Source organism: Ailuropoda melanoleuca, chromosome 7 (genome assembly GCF_002007445.2).
Source record: "Ailuropoda melanoleuca isolate Jingjing chromosome 7, ASM200744v2, whole genome shotgun sequence".
NCBI lineage: Eukaryota > Metazoa > Chordata > Mammalia > Carnivora > Ursidae > Ailuropoda > Ailuropoda melanoleuca.
In genome coordinates, this window is record NC_048224.1 from 57,740,877 (window position 1) to 57,764,112 (window position 23,236).

The 23,236-nt window shown below is 59.4% G+C and overlaps 1 protein-coding gene across 1 annotated transcript in view; it reads right to left on the reverse strand.

Annotated features, from left to right (window-relative positions):
- Window positions 1–23,236, reverse strand: part of COL5A1 (collagen type V alpha 1 chain) — a 122,933-nt gene that overhangs the window by 45,022 nt on the left and 54,675 nt on the right. Inside the window, exons 19-30 of the mRNA XM_034663748.1 lie at window positions 21,479–21,532; window positions 20,935–20,979; window positions 20,323–20,376; window positions 20,056–20,100; window positions 19,253–19,306; window positions 15,190–15,234; window positions 14,287–14,340; window positions 10,932–10,976; window positions 9,141–9,194; window positions 6,696–6,803; window positions 5,900–5,953; window positions 3,236–3,289 (exon numbers count right to left, since the gene is read on the reverse strand). Of these exons, the coding sequence (XP_034519639.1) occupies window positions 3,236–3,289; window positions 5,900–5,953; window positions 6,696–6,803; window positions 9,141–9,194; window positions 10,932–10,976; window positions 14,287–14,340; window positions 15,190–15,234; window positions 19,253–19,306; window positions 20,056–20,100; window positions 20,323–20,376; window positions 20,935–20,979; window positions 21,479–21,532 (666 nt within the window). The remainder of the gene's footprint in view (window positions 1–3,235; window positions 3,290–5,899; window positions 5,954–6,695; window positions 6,804–9,140; window positions 9,195–10,931; window positions 10,977–14,286; window positions 14,341–15,189; window positions 15,235–19,252; window positions 19,307–20,055; window positions 20,101–20,322; window positions 20,377–20,934; window positions 20,980–21,478; window positions 21,533–23,236) is intronic.

Consider the following 23,236-nt stretch of genomic DNA (forward strand, 5'->3'; position numbering starts at 1 on the left):
ATAAATTAATGAAACATTTGTTTTCTTCCAACGGTAGACGTCCGCCAGCGTGGACGCCGGGGCCGGCCCTGGCTGCTGCTGGTGCTTGTGGGTGCACACAAGTGCACATCCTCGCACCCCCGCCCCCGGCCCACTGTCGTCCTACAGAGACACCCAGCCGGTCTGCCCGGACCTCCCAGGTCTTCTTTGTAAACGAAGCCAAGCCAGAGACGCACGGACGCTGCCAGACAGAAAGTGCCCCGTCCACGGTCTCCTTGGTGGCCTGCCTGTGAGCGCCTGTCCTCACGTCCCCAAGGGGAAGGCACAGGCAGCCCCAGAAACAGCCCTGCTCGAGCCGAGAAGCCAAACGCAGGTGGCGTCTCCGGACTCCGGTCCCCCTCAGGTGCCAGCCCCGCGGAGTTGCCCTCCTGGTCAGCGGATGGCTCAGGATCGGCGAGGAGTAGTCTCCACCAGCACCAGGAACTTGCGCTTCTCACCACCTTGCCCACGGTTGTCGTCCGAATCACGATGATTTCCATTTGGGACTCTCAGGGAGGACGTTTTAAATGCAGCCAGTGCCGTCACTCAAGTGGCAAGACCGCACTGTGCTCCACGGCTGGCTCTGAATCCCAGGGACGCCACCCTTTCTTGTCTCCAGCACCTGCTGACCGTCCTCTCACCCCCGGGACGGCCCCTGGCCCTGACCCGCACTCTGCCCCCCCACTCAGACCCCCCCAGACATCTGTCCCTGACCCCTCCCTGCCCATGCTGCTGTTTTGCTCCTGGCACGCTGTCTGCTTTACTTACAGATTCGCCCACTGCCCCCCCCCGGAAGGTAAGGCCCACGAGGTGGGGATGGGGGCTTCTGTTGCATCCTCAGGGCTCCCAGAGCACCTGGGACATGGGGGCAGAGGGGGTGCGCCATGACTGCTGTTTGAACGGATGGATGGATGGACACAGTGACAGGATGCCAAGAACCACCCCACAGGTTGGTTTAGAAGGGGGGGCAAGCCAGCTGGATTGCCACCGTCCCTGGAGGGTTGAAAAGCACAAAGATACAGGGAAGGTCACTGCCACCGAGAGACAATTCCTCCTTCCTTCCCTGGGGAAGGTTCCAGAACCCAGGCATCTCTCTCAGGAGCGGGCGCCTAGCAGACGTGCGTCATCGGGGCTCCTCTCCTGCGCAGGGACGTAGGTCCTCCGTCGCCTATGGGGACTAGGGCGTGGGGAGCCCACGAGCCGAGCAGTGAACGGTGCGGGTCTCTGCCAGGCTGTGCATAGAAGACCGTGGCAGGACGCTGGTATGCTTGTGGCAGGGCCATCTCCGACACTTCCCAGGGACAGCCTCGGCCGTGTTCCTCCAGATGCCACATCCTCCGCCTGCCTCTGTGTCCCTGGCCCCAGGAGGAGCACGGGGACTATTTCTCTACCATGATGCGTGGACGTGCTGGCTGGTCCTGTCTGGCCGTGGCCCGAGCCATTCCCTTTTGTCAAAGTTCACATCTTTGTCTTCTGGCCTCACCCACACCACGGCGGCCACCGGATACAGATACCACCACACGCATCTGCAAAAATCCTTGGAAATTCCCAGGGTAGATGATTTCCTCGGGGCATCCATACTTCAGGGCCTGGGAGCCACGAGCTCACTAGAGCAAGCCCCCGGCCCCATACCGCCCTGCTCCCCAAACACCTTGGTTTCCTCTGTGTCCCCGGTGACCCGTGGCACTGACGCATGAGGACAATGGCCCACAGGGGCTTGGGGTGGGGAAAGGGACCCCGGCCTCTATCAGCCTTCTGAGTTCAGGAGTGGGAGGCTGAGTAGCTCGAGGGGCAAGGAGAGGGCAGTGGGGCTTGGCCCAGAGTGCAGCCCTCGGACGCCAGCCAGGCCTCCATAGCTCCACGTGACCCAGCCCCACGGGGCCTTGATCCCTGGCCCAGACTCCTCCATGGACAGGGCTATGGTCAAATCACAAGACCAAATGCTGAATGGCATGACCCCTCTTGGAGAGTCTCACTGCAGGGTGGTGTCAAAGGTCATGAGGCCTCCACCAGCCCAGGAGCCATCCCCTTGTCACCACACGCTTCCCAGACCCTGGACCACACTTCACAGTGGCCTCTGTGAGTATTCCAGAGGACGGCTTTCCCCAAAGACACCCGTCAGACTCTCGCTAGAAGGAAGAGGCAGATAGACAGACAGATAGGTAGGGAGGTGCGTGGGTGACGGATACATGGACAGCGACAGACCGACACACAGACACAGACCGGGACACGGACAGGATCTAGTGCAGATTGCAGCAGACAGACAGATCCAGACCCACATCCAGATGCCAACAGCGTCCCTGCGTTCACACTGCACTGGCACTGAGCGCGGTCCCTTGTTTCCTATCTTGTGAATCGGGCAGACACGTTCGTTTACACGGGTTTGGCTGGCTTGACGCACGGTCTCTGCTCAAACACAGGAGGGACAGTTTGGGGCAGGTGCTCCGAGGACATGCAGCCCTCCACCTGCACAGGAGCTCCAGCGTGAGGCTCGGGGGGCCGGGCCTGTCACAGTGCACACAAAAGCCGCAGTCCTTCTGAGGCCTGGGGTCCCCCCCAAGGAGTGCCCCGCACACATCTCACAGACCAGCCCCTCCGTCCCCACATGCTTGTGGATCCTGTGTCCCGAGGGGCAGCGCTCAGGCAGCATCAGGTAAGCTCCCGGCCGGAAGGCCTGGGACAGCAGGGAGTCAGGATGGTGCAGGGGGCACGGCTTCCCCAGCCCAGCCTCTCAGAACGGCGAAGTTCACAGTGACCACAGAGGGGACCACAATGCACCACACTGGGTAGGTGCCCTGTGACTCCGGCAGCGGGGGGGAACGAAGAGAGGAGCTTCCTGATTCCGGACCAGAGGGTGACATACAAAGTAGGAGAAAATTCTGCCTGGAGGAAAAGTCACCAGGGTTGAAAGGGAAGGATCCAGGTCTCACTGATGACTGGAGGAGCTGTCGGGGCCGTGGTGTTCATTAGAAAGCTCTATTCCCCCTGCACATTTTCCTCTCCTGCTACCGCCCCTCCTACCCCACCACCACCCAGGCCCGTGTGCGGGAACAGTCTCAGCGCTTGGAGCTGAAGGCCACGGGCTTAAGGTCAGCTGTCTGGAAAGCAGTTTTGGCAGCAAAGTGAGTGAAAATAAACAAGGTGTACTAGAAAATATACCCGTTAAATACCAAGACGGCAGAACAAACCACCTGACCAGAGGTCAGGCTATCCTTACCCTGCCACCCTTCTCTCCGTTGGCACCAGGAAAGCCAGGAAATCCAACAGAACCCTGAAAGAGAGGTAATTAATGAAGCAGCATGAGAGCTGAGCCAGAGAATGAGCCATGCCGCGTGTGCCAGTGCAGTCTCAGACCCAAACTCTACCGACCCCAAACCACTCAACCATGCACACCCCCATCTATCCATCCATCCATCCATCCATCCATCCACCCGTCCATCCATCCATCCATCCACCCACCCATCCATCCATCCATCCACCCATCCACCCGTCCATCCATCCATCCATCCATCCATCCATCCATCCATCCATCCACCCGTCCATCCACCCACCTGTCCATCCATCCATCCATCCACCCGTCCATCCATCCATCCATCCATCCACCCACCCGTCCATCCATCCATCCACCCGTCCATCCATCCATCCACCCACCCGTCCATCCACCCACCCGTCCATCCATCCACCCGTCCATCTATCCATCCATTCATCCATCCATCCATCCATCCACCCATCCATCCAACCATCTGTCCATCCATCCATTCACCCATGCATTTATCCACCTGCCCATCCATCCATCCACCCATCCCTCCATCTGTCCATCCATTCATCCACCCACTCATCCATCCATCCATCCATCCACCCACCCATCCGTCCATCTGTCCATCCATCCATTCATCTACCCATTTATCCATCCATCCATCCATCCATCCACCCATCCATCCATTCATGTATCCACTCACCCACCTATCTATCCACCCATCCAGTCACCAATCTATCCATCTATCCATCCATCCACCCATCCACCCACCCATCCATTCATCCATCCACTCACCCACCCACCCATCTACCCAACCACTCATTCACCCGTCTATCCATCCATCCGTCTTTCTGTCTGTCCGTCCATCCGTCCATCCATCCATCCAACCATCCATCCCCTCACCCACCCATCCCCTCACCTATCCATCTATCCATTCACCTGTCCATCCATCCACCTATCACTCGTCCACCCACCATCCACCACCCACCCACTCAATAAATATCTCCTGAGCATCTCATAGAGTCCAAATCTAAAACTGAAAGCTGTCTTAACCATGCTTCTTCCTCCATTTCTCCACACCCATGTCTTCGAAATGCTGATATTTGGGAAGAACAGGGTGCACAGACTCCTGAGATGAGCTGGAGATGATGTGTGAATCTCACATTTATGATATTTTGTTTACTGTGCCTTCTTGTCATGTTTTGTCATCTTCCCAGAACACCTCTAAATACAGCGTGGCAGCTTGTAAAGTCAGAAATCAATGCAAATTTATGCACTGACTATACCAATTAACAGCTATCTTTCTAGAAACCAACAAGGGGCATGTAGACAAAAGATGAACTCAGGACTTTGATGTGGAGAATATGCAGACACCTACTGGATGAGCTTCCCTGAGACACTAAGGCAAACCCCAGCCCTCATATACGCGGGAGGTGGTGACTCTCCATGTGGCTCAAAATCCCGACCTGAACGTGTGCTTAGACCATGAAAAGCTCACCAATTTCCAAGATTTGCACTTTTCACAGAAGCTGAGCATGGCCCACCCACCCCTACGCCCACCTGCCAATCCAGGCAGGAGACTGTGCCGTGGACACCTGGGTGCAGGTCCCACAGAGCTCAGGGGCTGCATCCAGGCACTCCCAAGGACTTTAAACATGGCCAGGCAGCTTCAAAGTTCTACCCTTGCCTTCCAAGGACACTGCCTGAACTTGATCCACACCCCCCAACTTCTCTCTGCTCTGCTCCCCCAAGGGACATGTACTTCAGGAGAGAAAACCTGTCCATCAGCCCCTCTTCCTCCAAGATGCGGTGGGTGCCACCACATCACAGCCATGTCCAGCGTGCCACTGGCGGACTTTAAACAAATCCCTATTTCACAGCAAACTGCCTCCGTGCACCCGGGGCGTGGGTCCATGCACGAGGGGAGGGTATTAGCATTCCGCGCAGGGCTGCTGTTTCCTTAGCCAGAATAGGGATACCCAGCGGCGCAGCCAGCCCACAGGGCCCTTCCCGCTAATGAGACTAAGCCTGGCAGTCTGGAGAGGCGCTGGAGTCGGGGAGGCAGGACGGCCCAGATGCAAACCTGGGAGAGATAGGAGCTCTCCTCCACCACTAATTATGTCTCCAGTGCAGGAGGCTGGTTATTTTTTAAGGAAGAACCATGAATAATAAAAGGTAAGATTTGAAAAAAAATAATGTTTTAAATGATTCCAAAGCCTTGAGGAGCTGTTTCACTTAAAGCAGAACATGATTTTCATATAAGGAAAGTTTCATCTCTCTTTGACGCTCAGTTACGAGCAAATAACCTTCCAATCTCCAGGGAGAAGCGGAGGTGAGCGAGCCTTCACGGGTCCTCGGTGTAGGGAAAGCTGCAGGCACAGGCACTGGGGACCCCGCACAGCCCTCGGCTCTGGCTGGCTCTGCCCCATTCTCTGAAAGGCTCAACTAACTGTCCCAGCACCTCCTTCCAGCTCAGCCAGACTAACACAGAAGGCTGTGAACAGGGCAGAACTTGGGGGGCGGGGGACACAGCAGCCTCCCGAGGAATGGCGACCAGGCGAGAGGGGGCAGGGCAGGCAGGAGCCCGGAGGGGGAGTCCGAACACCTGACATGCTCACAGATTACCTTGGGCCCTTGTCTTCCTGGGTAACCTGGTAATCCCGGCACTCCGAGTTTTCCCTGGGGAGAAAGGAGTTGCGTTATCTGGCCAGCACCGTATTTCTCGATCCACTTTCTCTGAGCAGAGAAAGCTGGCATGTGTCAGCAGGGGCTGGAGCAGGATGTAGTTTCCAAAGACTGAAGGACTCAGAGAGACCCCTGCCTGCCCCCTGGGATGATGTCTCCCGAAAATCCTGCCCTAACTAAAAGCAAAGGCCCCACAAATAGAGACAATGCCATGGCAATTGGAGGCAAATCTTCCATAAAAGAACCCTTTATCTTTGAGATTCTATTTAACCCTTTTGTAAACGAGTCCTAGCCTTGGGGCAAGACAGGGCGGATGTCTGGGCACTCTGAGAGCCCGCTCCTGTGCCAGGGTGGTGGGGGAGGGCGGGGTAGCTTCCTGCAGCCCCGAACAGCAGGATAAGGACAGCTGCAGGAGTCCCCACACAAAAGACGAAGCCGGAGTTGCTGGGACTCACATCCCAAGCCCTGGGAACCCCTGGAGGAAGGAGCTCTCCCAGGATGCTGGCAAAGTGCTCAGAAAGACCCAGGCTGAGACAAGAAAGGATGGACCTGTCAACAGACAAATCCCCTGGGAAGGCTGGCAAGGGTGCCAGGGAGGCAAATGGGACAGGACCCGTGTCAGATCACGCCCATCCCCATCTGGGGGCCTCAGCCTGGCAGAGTCACCAGCTGGACAGCCAAGGCCTTCGGAAGGGTCTGTCCCCCAGGGAGCAGTGAAGGATCCCAAGTCACCTACCTTCTCTCCGGGGGGTCCCAGAGGACCAGGGTCGCCGTTCGGACCTCCACGACCCTTCGGGCCTTCGGGGCCATCTTCTCCTCTAGGACCAGGGGGGCCGATCTCCCCCTGCAGGTCAGAAAAGAGAAGGTGAGGGAGAACCCCCAGTTTCACCCCCCACCACACGACTCCCATGGCCCTTCTGGGCCTGAGAGTCCGGGTCCCGGGTAAGTCCTTGGGGTAGGAGCCGCTCAGGCCGCTCAGCCCACCAGGAGGCCTCAAGCAGATGGAACGTGCTTGGGTCAGACCAGACGAGAGCAGTGTGCAGCAAGCTATTGGGCTCTGCTGAACAGCCACGCCGTCCCTTTGCACAGAGGTGGGCGGCTCGCTTCTCAAAGCCACACACTCCTGCTTCCCAGTTACCTTCTCCGAATGAGCCCCTCTTGGCTGAGATAACCGGTTAACACGGGGAGCTCTGAATTGCTCCTTCCCCAAATACAGCAGAATAGCCCATGTAAAGGGGCCTGCTCTTTCCCTTGAAGCCCCAAGAGGCATAGGGACGGACCACAGACCCTGGCTGGGCCGCTGTCTGGGCATGGCTGGCACCCAGGAGACCATGGGACATGTCCCAGAGATGACAGGGTCCCAAACACCGCCCCATCCAACTTGCCCACAGTACAGATGGGGAGCCCTGGGCCCAGACAAGAGCAAGAGTCTGGGGGCTTGCCGAGGTCAATAGCAGCACGCCGGCCCAGCATCTGAGCGCCCACCCTGGCTCCCTACCCACTGCTGAGTCTCCCTCCGATCGCTGGCCCCCAGGAGCGGCCATGGAACAGCTATACTGCCCGCAACAACAGTGCACACTGCATGGACAAAGGCCGGTAACCCCCCTATTTGTAAGGCCCAGGGTGTCTGCAGGCCCAGGACCCTCAGTCTCTAACAAGTGCTTTTCTCCGTCAACAAAAGAGTCCTTCACACATTGACTGAGCACCTAGAAAATGCCAAGTGCTGGGCAGAAATTTCTCTCTGGGGGAAATGAAGACCGATGACTCCAGCTCCCTGGGTAAGGAAGTGTCCCTGCTCCCAGTCTCACCTAATTCTAGCAGCGGGCCGGCTCACACAGCCTGGCATGTGCCTGGCAAACGCTTTTTGTGCAATCTCTTTTGAAAATGTATCCTCATAATACGGACCCCAAATGCAGGCTACTGCCTTGTCAGCAGCAGAAGAAAGAGGACTTTGACCAGCTGAACAGAGAGGCCCCTCCGATGTGGGGAGTCGGAGTCCTGTCACCATGGAGAAAGTTCTGGAACGGCTGTGTTTAGCAGGAACATAACTGGGACATAACTGTGAAACGAATCTTTCTCTTTTATTTCTCCTCCTTTGATAGAGGCCAAGATTGCCTCTGTCTTTTGAGTTTGGGACACTGCGCCAAGCGTGTGGGGCTCTCGGGCTCTGGCAAGTTCTGAAAAGGCACCTGCAGGCCGCCTTGTCAGGGAATAATTTTGGCAGCCACGTGACAGCCCTGTGTCAGCTGACAGCCGTCTGTCCAGGTGTGCGTCCGGCTGCTGCCGTGGTCGTGCCCACTGGGTGGCCCAGGCACCTGGCTCCCTCCTGCCCGGGTTTGGCCTTACTCTGAGGTTGGGAGGGAAGCTTCACAGTGCCCGCACCGCGGTGGGAGCGGGCCTGCTGCCCGGACACTTCTTCCCGCGTCTCTGCACACCCCCCCCCATTTAGATGAAGACGCAGCCACTGGCTTGCTGCTGGGCGCCTGCCATGTGAGCAAGCCCCCGCCTCCCCCAACACTGACCAGCTTCCTCTGGAGCTGAGCTGAATTATTCATTAAAAACAACGGGTCTGTTGCAGCTTCTAATAGCCCAGAAGGAGGTTACAGAACACAGAAGCTGCTTGGGGGCCTAAAAACACGCAAGAACACTTGGCGGACTGAGATGCTGTGGGGGTGGGCAGGGACCCCGGCCCTCCCTGGTCAGAGGATGTCTGCAGCCCCTTCCCCTCTGCCCCCCGCAATGCTCCCACCCTTTGGAGCTAAATGAACTGCGTTGGCCAGAACACAAGTCTCCACTGACCCCCTGTGCAGGGTGAGGACACAGGGCACAGGGGCCAGGTGACCACAGGCGACCCCAGTAATGGGGGGTTAATACCAGACGAGAGCTGCCGTGGCTCTGAGCCAGAAATGAGGGGCCAGTGGGGGACACACGTAGAGCCAGGCCTCTGGGCCCCCAGCTATCCCCACCTGAGGGCCAGGAGCCCCCACAAAGGCTTCACCTCCATCATGGAAAGCAGTCCCATGGCCCCAAACACCCCAGCCCTCCCCAGGCCGCTCTGCTGACCCTGCCCTGCAGCCCTGCCCCAGCCCCACCCTGCCCGCTCCCCAGCCCACTCCANCCATGGCCTCCCCCAGCCCCAACAGCATCCCCTGCCCCACACTGACACCCCCAAAACACTCACCCGATCACCCTTGATGCCCATGTCTCCTTTAAACCCAGGAAAGCCGTCTTCACCCTGACAAGGGACAAGACAGTGCCTGGGCTGCGTGAAAGAGCCCACCTCCCCGATGGCCTGCCCCCCACACTCAGCACGGGGCCCCCAGCCCCCAGCCACAGAGCTGCTGCACAAGCACGGGACACGCTGGGTTGGGGGGCTTCTGAGTGCACAAGCCATCCCTCATGAAGGGCGTCCCCCAAACCCTCTGTGGTCATGGGGCCAAGCTCACGATCCCTGGCCCAGCTCCCAGCACAGCTGTGCACAGATGGCCCCCGTGCACACAGCTCAGTCCGTCCAGGCACCGCGGGGGCCCAGTAACTGCTGACCAGCAAGCAAAGGAGGGGGCTGCAGGGAAGACGCCCCACGGAAGCCAGGACCCATGAGCGCTGCAGGGGAGGGAAGGGCCTGGGGCTCGGGCAGTCCTGCTGTGGGCCCAGCCCTCAGTGACACAGTCCTGCGTTTTCTGGGTCAGCGGGACACGTCCCTGCTATTTGTGAATGTGGCGATTCACATGTCAGTGGCCTGCTGTCCACTCGAGTCCCCACGGAGGCACCCACAGAGACCCTCAGGTGGTTCGCACAGGGCCACCTGGCTCGCCCTTCCCTCCCAGTGTCCAGGCCCTGCATCCTGCTCTCATTTGCCCATCCAGGGCCTGGTTCTCAACACCCAGGCCGGCCAGGAGCTCAGACCCAGAGGGAGGCAGCTTTCTGGGACAGGGCGAGAACTCATTCCTCCCCAGGCCGCCGCTGCTCCGTGAAGTGCCAGGGACTCATCCGCACCAGCCTCACAGGGTGCCAAGGTCCTGGGAGGCGGCTCCCCCACCCCAGAACCGACTCAGGGGCTGCGCAGTGACCCTCCTGGAGCAGAGGCCTCCCCCACGCGACCCAATCCGCATTCCCTCAAGCAGCCTTGTCTCTGACTAACGCACAGAAGCGACAAGACAAACGTGGCACTCCGGGGGCTCCAGGCAGCCGCTCCAACAGACGCGGGGCCTGGGCTGACCGGCCAGGAAATCGGGGAGACGGGACCTGCTGGTGGGGACACAGTCTGCCCTGTGGGGGTGTGTGCGGCCTTAACTCCACTAGCCCCCCGTCCTCCCACTTTAGATGCCCCAGAACGAGGGCTCAGAGGCCTGCCTTGCCTTGGCCGCTCCCCAGGGGGAACTGAGGCAGCATGTGTGAGTTCGTGCCTTTCACCAGGCAACCGGCTGGGAAGAGAGACAGGCCGGGCGCTGAGCAAACGCCACAGCACTGAGGGTCCGGCTTCTGTGCCATCCCCTTCCAGCGCAGCCACATGACAAGCCACCTCGGGACTGGCAGGTGCCACGGGGGAGGACCCACGCCTGGTGCAGTGGGAGACCGTGGTGGTGCGGCTTTCCCTCCGCGCCCTGCTCTGCAGCAGCGTGAGGCCCCATCCCTCCCCTTGTGAGGTGGCTGGCCGGGAGCGGGGAGTGGGGCGTCCGCCGGCCTCCACAGGAGAGGGGCGGGCTGTGTGCTGGGCCAGAGCCCTGGCTTTGGGCAGGGGGTGCAAAGCCCCAGCCCCTTGGCCCCGCCGGGAGGGGCACCCACAGCCTGTCCTCCTCGACTTGTATCTCCTTCTGCAAACAGTCTGGTTTTGGGTGCATCAAAACCCTCCACCCCAGAGGCCAGAGCAGCCTCAGCTGCGGCTGGCGCTGTCATGGCGGAGCCCCCCGCCAGAACCCCGCTCTGGGCCGCGTGCGCCAGGCAGCCACGGCAGGAAGGAAGGGGCACTCACCTTCTCGCCCTTGGTGCCCTTCAGACCGCGGATGCCATCTGCCCCCTGTGCAAACACAAAGGGAAGGGAGTGAGTCAGAGCCTCCCCGGATCTCTCTACACCCCAAATACCAAGGAGGGTGAGCGCTCAGCGGCCCCAACCCAGGCAAGCTCCCTCGCGCTCCCAGTCTCAAAGGAAGGGCTCCGTGGACTCGGACTACCTCCTATCCCCGCACCCACGTGAGGCCCCCCGTGCCAGTGATTCCCAGATGACCTCCACTGACATCCCACCCTCTTCCAGGAAGATCCGCCTCTCTGAGGTCTGGGGAGCAGGTGGGATGCGAGGCCTCAGCACAGGCTCTGGAATCAGGTCCCGGCCCCAGCTCTGTGGCCGCTGACACAGTCCCAGGTGCCTGGTGCCTCAGTTTCCCCATTGAAAGTGGGAGTGAAGACAAGCATTACCCTGTTACTGTTGGTGGGAGGAGAACACCGGACAAGCCCCAGCACACCGTGGGTGCTCAATTACCAAGAGCAATGTGCTACTGTCATTCTGTATTATTAATACGTGATAATAGATATAATCATATTAATCACCGATTAATACCAACGGCAGCACTGCCAACAATAATCAGCTCAGAACATACCTCATCTCTGTGCCAAACAGGAACTGTAAAGGAGGGACATGTCCCCGTCCCCGTGACACCCCCCACCCCAGTGTCAGCACCGCGCCCAGGCCACATAAAGTCATCCATGGAATGGAGTTAGGTGGCCATGATCTCGGCCCTCGGAGCAGGGAGCAGAACTGACCACCGACTCCCAGAAGCCCGCTGCCTGCAGGACCCCAGAGAGAGGCCGGGCCTCCCATCTGGTTCTGGCTGAGGCTCCCAGCAGGACGGCCAGGCCACCTCCCGGGGACCCTCGGGCTGCCAGCAGCCCTCCCATGACAAGAGCTTCGCACAGACTGTGCGGGTTGCGCCTCCTCCCAGGGACTGAGCGGGAGCCCTAAGCCAAGCTAGAGCCGGACGCGGAGCTGGGACTGGCCTGGGAGGTGCGGCCTCCTCTGGGGTCAGGTGGCCCAACGCCTCAGGGTAGAGGTGAGGCGCAGTTACCATGAAACCCTGATGCCCTGGGGGCTCGGGCACCAGCTTCCTCCTCCTGCCATGCTGGTGGGATGGGCTTCCCCTGCCCACCTCTCCCAGACCTAAAGTTCTACCGTTTCACGACCCAGGTCAGAAGAAGGGGGAATGTGGCCCAGGGGCCAAACAGACCACGTCTCTGAGCCATGGCTCTGCTGACATTCAGGGCTGGGTCACCTGTCACGGGGGCTGCCCTGTACACAGCAGGGGTGTTCAGCGGCACCCCTGACCCCTAGCCATTAGATGACAGTAGGCTCCCCCCAAGGTGGGACAGTAAAAAATGTCCCCCGATGTCCCCCGGGGGCACGAATCTGCCCTGGTTGGTTGAGAACCGCGGGACTGCAGCATCCACTGTGGCCCTCGTGGGCCAGCCCTGGGGGACAGAAAACAAAGGAGCCACAGAGGGACAGGGCTTTGCCCAAGGCCTCAACAGAATTCATATTCAGGCCCTTCCACCAGCCCGTCCGGCTCCCGAAGGCTCCCTGGATGGTGGATATGACTTTGCTGACGGTCAAGGCCACACAGACAGCCCTCGGAAGGGTGGGGAAATGAAAGCACACGGAGGGGCACTTCCCAGGAGAAGGCGGGACATGGTGGAGAAGAGCCAGGCCTCCCTTACCGAGGGCTGGCCATCCCTACCGGTGACAGCTTGCCACCTCCCCGCCCTGCGCCGTCACCTCCCTTGGGCGCCTGCTGCCCCCCAGGCTGCGGACTCCACTGACAGTCTCCAAAGCCCGGGGAAGGAGAACGTATTTCTCCAATGAAAGGAGCGTTCATTGCTTTTCCTCCCACTCTCTGCTTCCAAGTCTAACTGGATCGTTCGTGGCATGAATGAATCGTAATCAGATAGACAAGATAAGAGCACGCTCCATAAACATTTTTAAGCAAACACCTTTCAGCTCACAGACACGGCATTATGCAGTTAGCCACGTACGGAGCTGACAGACGCTTTTGCTAAGCGACAAGAATTTGTAAAAAACACGCGAGAACTCGCATCATCAGCATTTCTGCTAAATAATCATCCTTGTAAGACTCGCTAGGCGTGCTGCGAAGAGCCTGCTTCGGGGAGAAAGCAGGCCTTCTTAGAGCTCCCAGCCCCGGGGCAGGCAGTCTGCAGCGGCTCGGGCCCTCGGCACGCTGTGACTCCTGGGACACGTGGCAGGTGGTGTGGGGTGTGGCCCGGGGCACTTGGTGCAGAATAAGCAGGTCTGGGTCTGAGTCCTGACTGAGGCACCGATGTTAGGCTAACCTGGGGCACCGTACTGAACCCTGAGGTCTTGGCTTCTCCATCCTCCACGGCGCAGGCCAGCCGCACTCCCGATGGGCAAGAATGCCCGGGGAGCATGCAGCATCGTAAACGACGTGGACCGGCCACGAGAGCCCGTGGGTGTGTTCTTGCAAACCGCTCGGGCTGAGCAAGCTGTGTGTGTATATACACGGCTACGTATTTCCCTTCACATCGAGTTAAAGTCATTTTGGAGGGAAGACTCCATTAGCTTTCTTCAAGCCCCAGAACTACCTGGAGCTTCCAGACGCTACGCCATGACCGTTCTCGGACAACGCAGAACACCGCCAGCCCCCCGCCCAGCACACATTCCTCGGGGCACATCCGTCTCCACATAAACGTGCCCGGCGTGTCCAGAGAGCCGGCATGACTGGAGATTACATTACACGACTCAAACCAAACACGGTTAGCTCCGGCGGAGCAGACGTGCTGTGGGTGTCGCTCTGGAGCTCTGCGCCCCGTTTAACCAGGTTCCGGGAGGCTTGCAGCAGCAGAAACACAATTGTGGATAATCGGACATCTCCCACCAACACCCCCCACCTGCCCCCGGCTGCTCGGTCTGCCCAGGTGTTATGCATGGGGACAGGCTCGCTCTCTCCGGACACACAAAGGGCCCGGAAGCTGCCTTTCTCAGCATCCCCAAGAAAGAGTGCTGGGCTCTTCCCCTTGGCTGAGGTGTGTGTCCCTGTGGGGCTTGGGAGGGAGCAGGAACTGGGTGACAACTAGAGCAGCGTCCCAACAGATGGACAGACGGCCACCATCTCACTGCCTGTGTTGTCACAGACTCACCAGACATCCCCTGCTCGGGATCAGCCCCTCCTGGCCCTAGATGGTCACTCCCCTGCCTGCCCAGGCCCTCTGTCCTGGGATCCCACGAGCCCAGGGGGACCAGGGCTGCCGTGCCCTGCTAGCGGAACCCTGACCTCCAGAAAGTCATGAAGCACCAAGAATCTCACCTTGACTCCTCGAGGACCCGGATAGCCGATGGGGCCCTGGGGGCCAGGCGGGCCCTGAAACGATAGGGGAAAGACCATTAGCTCTGACTCTGGTGGGCAGGCATGGCTGTGTCCTCCTGGGTCCTCCCCGCACAGCCGGAAAGCTTGCCTTCCACCAGCAAAGTCCCCCTGCTCTGAGCAGAGCGGGCATCCCGGATCAGACCCTCGGAAGAGGCTTCTCAGGAGACACGCAGGACCTGCTCCCACAGGACCCAGCCCCGCCCCCCGCCACCCCCAGGAAGGCCGACACGCAGGCCGTGTCCCGTGATGAGTAAGAACACCAGGGACCAATCCAACTGCGGCCCCAGCCCAGCAGAGGGGGAGTGGGAGTGGGGTGGTGAGATGGGGACGGGGCTCTGATGCTTTGGGAGGGCTGGACTGCCCTGTAAGGAGCACAGACTCAGCAGAGGCACCTCGGATGACATGGGACAGCCTCCGGGTGGGACAAGGGGAAAAGGGCTGACCATCTGGGAAGTGATGCCGTTGACAGCCAAAGGGCCTTGCTCACCACTGTCCCAGCACACTGAGCGGGTGCGAGCCCCCCCCCCCGCGCATTGAGTTATGGGCCCCCCCCAGCACACTGAGTGCGCCCCCCCACCAGCGCACCGAGGAGGTGCAAGCCCTGCCCAGCCCACCGAGCAGGTCAGTAGGAGCCCCTGGCCCAGGACCTGCACGATCACCCAGCTTTTGTGTGGCCAAGGTGATGGCTGTGCCCGCACCCCATGTGCAGTAACCAAGGGTGGGGAGGGGTCACAGGGACCTAGATGGGTGGAGGTCCTCGTCCCCATCCCCCAGCTGGGGCCCCTGGGCAAAGACACTGGAGAAAGGGCCCAGCTGCCCCCACTCATTCCCTTCTAAACCCACCTGGCCTCCTTTCTCTCCTGGAGGGCCTTCTTTACCAGGGTGCCCCTGTCAGGAGAGAGAAGGCAGGCATTAGTCAGCGGCCGTCCCCCCCGCCACAGCTGTTGTCACATGTGGGACGGAGAGCCGGGCCCCCCATCATTTTCCCCCCACGCCCCCTGCCAGAGAGGTGGGGAGTCAAAGGCATCAGGCAGCTAAGCGTGGAGCTCACTCCCAGATGTGTGGCCCCAAACCAGTCCTTCAGCCCTGACCCTCGGCTGCCCCCTCTGTAACATGGGATCCGTGGCAGGCCCAGCAACGACCCGAGTTGGCGTGGAGGAGAACGTGCTTGGATGCCCGCAGGTGGGAGCCACGCACAACGATGTCACCGGACTCACTAGCGCCCAGCCCGCCTCCACGTGCAGGTGTGCCAGGACCGTGACCACAAGGCATTCGCATCAAGGATTCTGTGCCGAACAAGGAGGGATGACATGGGACCGGGGGTCTGGACACGCTGGCTTCCCGGACGGGCAGGCGCCATGTGGTCTGTAGGGCACACTTTCTCATGCTGGGAGACGTGAGGGGGGGCAGGCTGGTGTCAGGACAGAGGCCGCGTCCTGTCATTCGACTAGGGTCCCGGTGCGTCCCTAAGTCTTCGGGCAGTTTGCCTCCCAGCCTCCCAGCTGGTGCAGGCTGAAGGGCCGACCTGCTCCCACAACACGGGCTCGGAGCCATGGCCCAGCAGACATGGTCATGGCCCCCGGGCCACCGCCCTGTCTACCTGAGCCCCAACCAATCCCATTCTCAGAAACGTGAGCTCTCTGACTTTCCAGCCAAGGTCAGTCATTAGTTTTATGCCTTTGAGTTCACGAGGCAAGCCCAGAAATAAGAGCAGAAAGGGAAACCCTTCCGTGTCTGGACGTACCCCCAAGGATTCCGGGAAAGAGGCCGTGTGGTGAGGTGAGGATGCTGGCAGGGCAGCATCTGATTCTAGGCCTGGTTACACCCGACCCGCTGTGTGACCTTGAGGAAGTCACTTGCCCTCTCTGGGCCTCCATTGCCTCTGTGTCAAAGGAGAGGGTGGACTAGGTGCCCTTTCAGCTTGAGCATTCTAAACATGGAGGGCTCTACTTTGAGAACACAGCAGCACTGTGGGGACCTAAATCTCATCTCCGAACAAATGATCTGTGGGTGCTCCTTTTTCTTTTTATTAGTTGTGCAACTGGATTTAACGCTGTTGCAAACAGCCTGCCCCGAGGGCAAAGCAAGTGGGAGCTACACCCTCTGCAGGGCGGCATGCCCTTAGGGATCCCCAGGGCATGGGGAGCCTCGGGGGTGCCCGCCTTTGAGGGAAATCAGGCACCAGATGGCTCACACCTGCTGCTCCGGCCCAAGGGGGACACCGTGTGCGCCATGCTGCCTTTCAGAAACAAGGCTCGCGGCGCCAGCGCCTCGTGGTGACGGGGCTGGACCCAAACACTGCCAAGGAGAAGGCGTCCTGCTTTGGGGCGACCGGGAGGGAGTGGATCTTGTCCCCTCTCTGCCACGTGGCTTCTGGGGAATTTTACTCCAGCTTCCAGCCACCATAGACGTATTTCCGTTAAGGACCCGGGGGCACGGGGAGGGCAGCTGGGGGTGCTCGAGCCCCGGGCTCCAAGTGGCACACACGCTAGGGGCAGACGGTCGCGTGCCTGCCCCGCAGGGTCGTTGCAGAGACGGGAAAGAGCAGGTCTGCAAAGCACTCAGGACTGCGCCCAGCACGGTGTGAATGGCCAACACACGTCAGCAATTATCATAATTATTAGCGTTATTTGAATGGAGGCTGAATTACTCTAGGTGCATTTTAAGCTGTATTTATAGAATGAGAGCAACTGAGAGGGGGGAAAACACAAAGCACACCTACTAAAAATGTCAGAACAGAAAAATATTGAAAGGAAATACATCAAAATCAGAGACTGACTTCCCCTAGGGAAAGGCCCGCTGTCTCCCCTCCTCTGCTGTGTTTGCATTTTTGCAATATTCTGTAACGAGCACATTCATGTATAATGGAAAAATAATAAAGCTTAAATTATGTGTAGTTGATATTTTTCTGATTAAAAAAGTAATATATGTTCTCTGTAGCCCATCAGGCAAGAGGAAAAGCGGACGAGGTCCCTCATAACCTCGCCGCCCGCAGCAACCCTGGCTAATTGTGATACGGTCCCTTGGATCCATCTTCCACGCACGCAAAACTGGCATCACGTGATGCGGTTTTAATTTAATATTGCGTGGTGGGCCTTTCCTCATGTCACCGAATGCTCGCCGAAAGTCAGTTTTTACTGGCTCTGTAATATTCCTTCGAACCGTAATTCACGTCCCCATCTCCCGTCGTGAGCTCTCCGGGATGATTTAACCACGCGCCCCAGCACGCGTCTGCCTGAAACACTCCCTCCTTCTGAAGGGCTTTAGATCGACCTTCCTTCCTGCAGCCGAAGCCAAACCCAACCAACTCGAGGGAAAGGAAGAAACAAAACCCTCTCTTTAAGGGTGACCAGCAGCGCACGGCCTCGGGAACGAGAGTGTTCCCATGTCCCTACCCCTGCAAATTCACGGGAGACAACCGGCTGGCTTGTTGGAGCTGCAACACAGGTCCCTGGTGGCATCTGCCACGTGAAGGACCTGCGGGCGGCCGCAATCACACAGGTCTGCCTGGCATTCCTGTTTCAGGTTGGCGTGTTCGCTGGGGGAGCAGAAGGGCAGAGCCCAGGAGAGGCAGCCTACGGGCCCCACGGGCAGGGAGTCTGATACGTGGGGAGAAAACTGGACACTTCAGGGCGCCTAGCGTGTCGGAGGAGATGTCAGCAGGGACGGGGCGGGGGCCGCCCCAGTGGAAGCAGGCAGGTTAGGGAGGTGGGGGTCTGCAGCCGGCCCCAGCCCGACACGCTCTCCCCAGGGCCGCTGCAGGAGACGCCCCTCACGTCAGACGCCGTGGAACACGCACAGGGAGAGTGCCCGCGAGGAGACGTGCCGCCTTCCGTACGTGGGTCGGGCCTCTGAGAGGGTGTCAAGGTGGTTCTCATTCTGTTGTCATTTCATTTACTTCGCTAATTTGCCATAACAAGATGTGTTACTTTATAATCAGAAGAGGAAATTAAGTGTGAATGTAAGTTAAAGGAGGGAAGCGACATGCGATGTCCACGCTTGCAGACGCGTGGACACGGGGGGACGCGGGAGGCCCGGGGCAGCTCAGGTGCGGTGGGGCAGGTGAGCCGCTGGCTCAGAGAAGGACAGGGCGATGGCGGAACTGCGATGCCCTGGACCAAACCACGCTCCACCATGGAAAGGGAAGCAGACAGTTGTGCCTTAAACAGTCACCAATTAACTGTCACCATATTGAGCTCTTGCTTCGTCCTTAAGGGCTTGATTAGAACAATAAAGTACGCCCTGTCAACAGGTAACTCGGCCGGTCTTGTTTTTGGAAACAGGCTGTATCCTCTTTAAAAAACCCAAATCCCCAAATCCCACCAGCAGCTTTCAAAGAGGGCGGTGGGTGCAGATGAATCCGCGTATGCTCGCACGCACTGACCGTGTGTCACCTCCCCCCCCCCCCGACAGCTCAGCCGCGGATTGGACCCGTCCCCGGCTCGCTATTTCTAGGCGCCATCCGATTTGGCTCCACAGCTGTGCTCACACATTGCAAACCGCTCGTGAATACCCTTCTTCCCAGTGTGCGATCGCTAAAAATACACTCGGCGCGCACGCTATCCTTCCCTCCAAACACCAGCGACAGAGGGGCCGGCTCGGGGCCCAGCCCACCCTTCTCAGAGTTAAAAATGCAGGCTGCGCTCTGGTCATGAAGCAGCACCCCGATAAATAACTCAGGTTCCCATTCATGCAGTCCCCACCCCTTGATTGGAGCCCATTATGTCCAAAGCCCAGTAATTACTGAGCAAGCAGGATCGCAATCAATCGGGTCTTTATCCGCGGAGGTGGGAGAGAGGAAATGAGGGGAGAGGGGGGCGGCCGCGGGCCTGGGCGCCAGGTTCCCGCCCCTGGGGGCCCCCGGGCCAGGCACTCTGTGAAGGGGTGAGGCAGGCAGGGTACTCACCGGGGGTCCATCAGCACCGGGCATTCCTGGGAGGCCTGGTTTACCCAGGGGACCCTGGAACAAACCAGAGACCCCGTGAGCCCTGGGGTCACCTCTTCCCTGGGCAGCCCCACCCTCTACCTGCCCCCAAGGGCACTTCTCAACATTTCTGCTCAAAGAACATTTGTTGAAATGGATGCTCAGAGGCACGGAAGCTTCTAGCAACCAAAACACCCAGAGCGGGAAGACCCTCGCCCTCTGCTGTTTCCCGGGCCTTCAGGTTTTGCTACCAGAACAAAATCCGCCCGCCAAGTGCAGACAGGCGGGGTTCCCGGTGCTGCCGGCAATCTGTGGTCCTGAGAACCACTCTGGGACGCAGCTCTGGGCCAAGTGAAGCACGTGGGTTGAGCAAAGCTCTCAGCAGGTGCCCAGGATACACTTAGGGTTGCCAGATTTAGCAAAAACAAAACAAAATAACAAGATGCCCATTTAAATTTGGACGTCAGGCAAATGACAAATATTCAAATTTAACTGAGTACCTAAATCTGGCAACCGTCTACGTACCTAGACAATGAACGAACGGGTAACTGAGTGAATTTGTGATCAATGAAAGACAAAGATCCCCAGTCTTCCCCTGAGCTCTTCCACTCAGTGCAGAGGGAGCTGAGCCTCCCTGCCTCTGGGGGAGGACAGAAGCACACACACACGGACTGGGGATGCCCAGCACTCCCGGGGCCTGGACCCCGGCGGGATGAGCTTCCCAGGGGCGGGAACACACCCTGCTGGCAGGTGGGACGGTCCCTACACCTGCACAGCCCACTCACCTTTTCTCCTGGAGGACCGATGGCACCCTGGGGGCCTGGAAGACCCTAGGAGAGGAGGAGTAGGGCAGGAAAGGTAAAGGCAGTTGGTCAAACTCCCCCCTGCCACCTGTCCACCTTTCCCAGCACCCTCTCCCTCATCCAGGCACCAAGGACCGGTTCTAGGTCATATCTAGGCTGTAGGTCCCTTTGGCTGGGACTGGCAGCATGGGGGCCAGGGCACCCCAGGGGTGACCTACACCTCCCCGCTGTCCCCTGCCGCTCACTTACCTGGGCACCTGGGTTACCCTGCTGTCCCGGGGGGCCGGGCTCTCCCTGGGGGCCCTAGAGGGGACAAGAGCAAGGACAGTGATGGGGACTCCGGTGGGCAGGCAGGGAAGCAATCTGCTCTCGTGCCCAACACCAGCGTCAGAGGATGATGCCCAGGCCGGAAGAGGCAGGTGGCCCCATGGCAGAGGGGAACCAGGCCCTGGCACCTGCGAGGCTCTCCATGCTGACCCCGATGCGAGGGGTTGTTTCCCCCAGCGCAGCCAGACAGCCACCAGGAAGGAGCCCTGAAGGGAACGGACCAGACAGTATTCTGTTTGGCAGAATGTTTCCCAAAACCTTGTGCTAAAGTCTCCTGGTAGAGCCATGAGACCTACATCTCGTGGGCTAGGCTCACGGTGCAGGCCCCTCACCGGGGCACAGGGCAGGGAGAGGGCGAGTTCCCTCGGTGCCTGCGTGGCTGTGGGCAGGCTCGAGCGGGAACAAGCCCGGGCCGTGGCGGCCAGCTCTCCCCCTGCCAGCTCTGCGCAGCCGGGGCTCAGGGCCTGCGCCCTCCTCCTCGGATCCCCATCCAGTTTGATGGCAGCAGGCAGGTGGCAGACCCCGGAGACTTACCACGTTTCCTTTCGGGCCTGGTTGGCCGTCCATCCCTGTCACACCCTGGATGAGATGGAAAGAAAAGAAAATCAAGACAGAATGCTGAAGAGTTCACGGTGCTCACAGGGAAAATCCCACCCACTCGGCTTGGTGTCCTGGCCACGTGTCTTGGGATGGCGCACCCTCTGGGGACAGGGCAAAGCTTGGTCCTAAATAATCCCACGGGCTCAATCAGCCAGGGGTCAGTGGAGCCGCCAGGCCACAGCATCGGGTGGGGCAGGCCCAGGGAAGCCACCCACCGGGACAGGGCCCCACCAGACCCACGGGCTGCCTCCTGCCAGAACCTTCCCAGGAGAACATGAGGCGCCCCGGGGACTGTTGATAGCAGCATGCGCCGTGCGAGGAAGGGGAGAGCCGCACAGCCCGCCGGCCTCCATGTCCCCACCCGCGAAGCCACACCTGCTGGAGGGCTCTCTGCCTGTGAGCAGCAGAGCCCTGCGGCCCTCAAATAGCCCTGGGCAAGTGTCAGAGTGGACAGACGTGCAGAGGTGACAGGCCTTACCGGAGGTCCAGGAGGGCCCGGGGGCCCCTTCGGCCCCAACAGACCACGCGGCCCCTGCAAGAGGAATGAGGAAGGCTGTCCACACTTGGCCAAGAGTCCCCACCCCAGCCCTGCCCCAGGCAAGTCCTGCAGCCTCGCTCCTCCCAGAGCCTTTGCTGCCACGCAGGTGTCCACATCTCCCCGGGAAAGCGTGGCCAGCGCCCTGTGCTCACCGGCATCACCTCCTCACCCACCCCACCTCTCTACCTCGGCTCTGGGAGGCAGAGGCAGGACCCAGCAATTAACGGGCAGCTCAGACCGGGGATCAAGGGGGTGCACTCAGAGCAAGGGGAGCCTTTCAAGTCAAGGGGCCTCTTTCACACTTGCTCAGGGCAGGCGCACACAAAAGCTCTCCCCGCAGAGGCCACAAAGACAGTCTGCTGCACGGTGTGCCTTTGTCCATGTCTCATTACTGGCTCCTCTCAGATCCCTCCATGCAGGGACACGCGACTGCATTTCTGATGCCAGAAGGCGGAGGGAGGACACACTGATGGGGACGTGACAGCCAAATGCAGAGACAAAGCGTGGGGCTCAGGTTTTTTCTGGAACACCACAGCCCAGAGCTCAGTCCCTCCCTCCCCTGCAGCGAGGGGCACGTGTGCGGACAGCCCCTTGTGCTTGTGGAGGGACACGGCCCCAAGGCAGCGCCAACCCCAGCACGGTTCACGAGACTCAGAAGGCGGCACAGCAGAGCCGTTGCCCACCGCGCGAAGGAGCCCCATCCCAATCCACTCATGCCCGTCCTGCCAGCTGGGAGATCATCCAGCCCTAACCAAGGCACGAGCACCAGTAATTTTGATGGGCGCTCTTCAGATGCCGTGGAGGAGGAATCCTTCCCACGCTCGTTGCCATGTAACTGTTCCCTTCATCATTTAAATGCCTGGCCCTGAAATGCTTTCTAGGAGTTAATAACCCGGAAGGTATCACTTAGACACGTGTTAAGGGGAGGACTGGGTAAGGGATCCTCTTCAGGGGCTAATCAGACATCCAGGGTGTAATTCAGTCCCCAGTGAATGTGTGAGCACAGCCCCAGGCTCTCTCTGTGCCACGTCTGCAATATCTTTCCTCGGTTAACATCGCCAGATGCATACGGCCGTGGCCACGTGGACAACAAAAGTGAGACACTTGAAAAGTAACCATAAGTGAAATGTAAATGGTATTCTTTGGCACCAAGGAAATGTGCTTGGGCCCCGAATAGAGGTCAGCTTAGGAAAAAGAGTTGTTTGATGCCACAAGAAGGCCACCCTGATGGAAGGCCCCAGTTTGGGGAAGTGTAGACATCAGAAGGGATGGCAAACTGTCTGATCAGTCCCTGCAACTGCCTCAGACACCTGCCTGGTGTGCTCTGGGCGTCCACCATGCCTGCAGCCTAGACACCCCCATAAGGGTCCTGGACGCCCACCATGATGACCCCAGACACTCACCATGTAGGCCCCGGACACTCACCATGAAGGCCCCGGACACTCACCATGAAGGCCCCGGACACTCACCATGAAGGCCCCGGACACTCACCATGATGGCCCCGGACGCCCACCATGATGACCCCGGACGCCCACCATGATGAACCGCGGACACTCACCATGATGAACCCGGACACTCACCATGATGGCCCCGGACGCCCACCATGATGACCCCGGACACCCACCATGATGACCCCGGACGCTCACCATGATGACCCCGGATGCTCACCATGATGACCCCGGACACTCACCATGATGA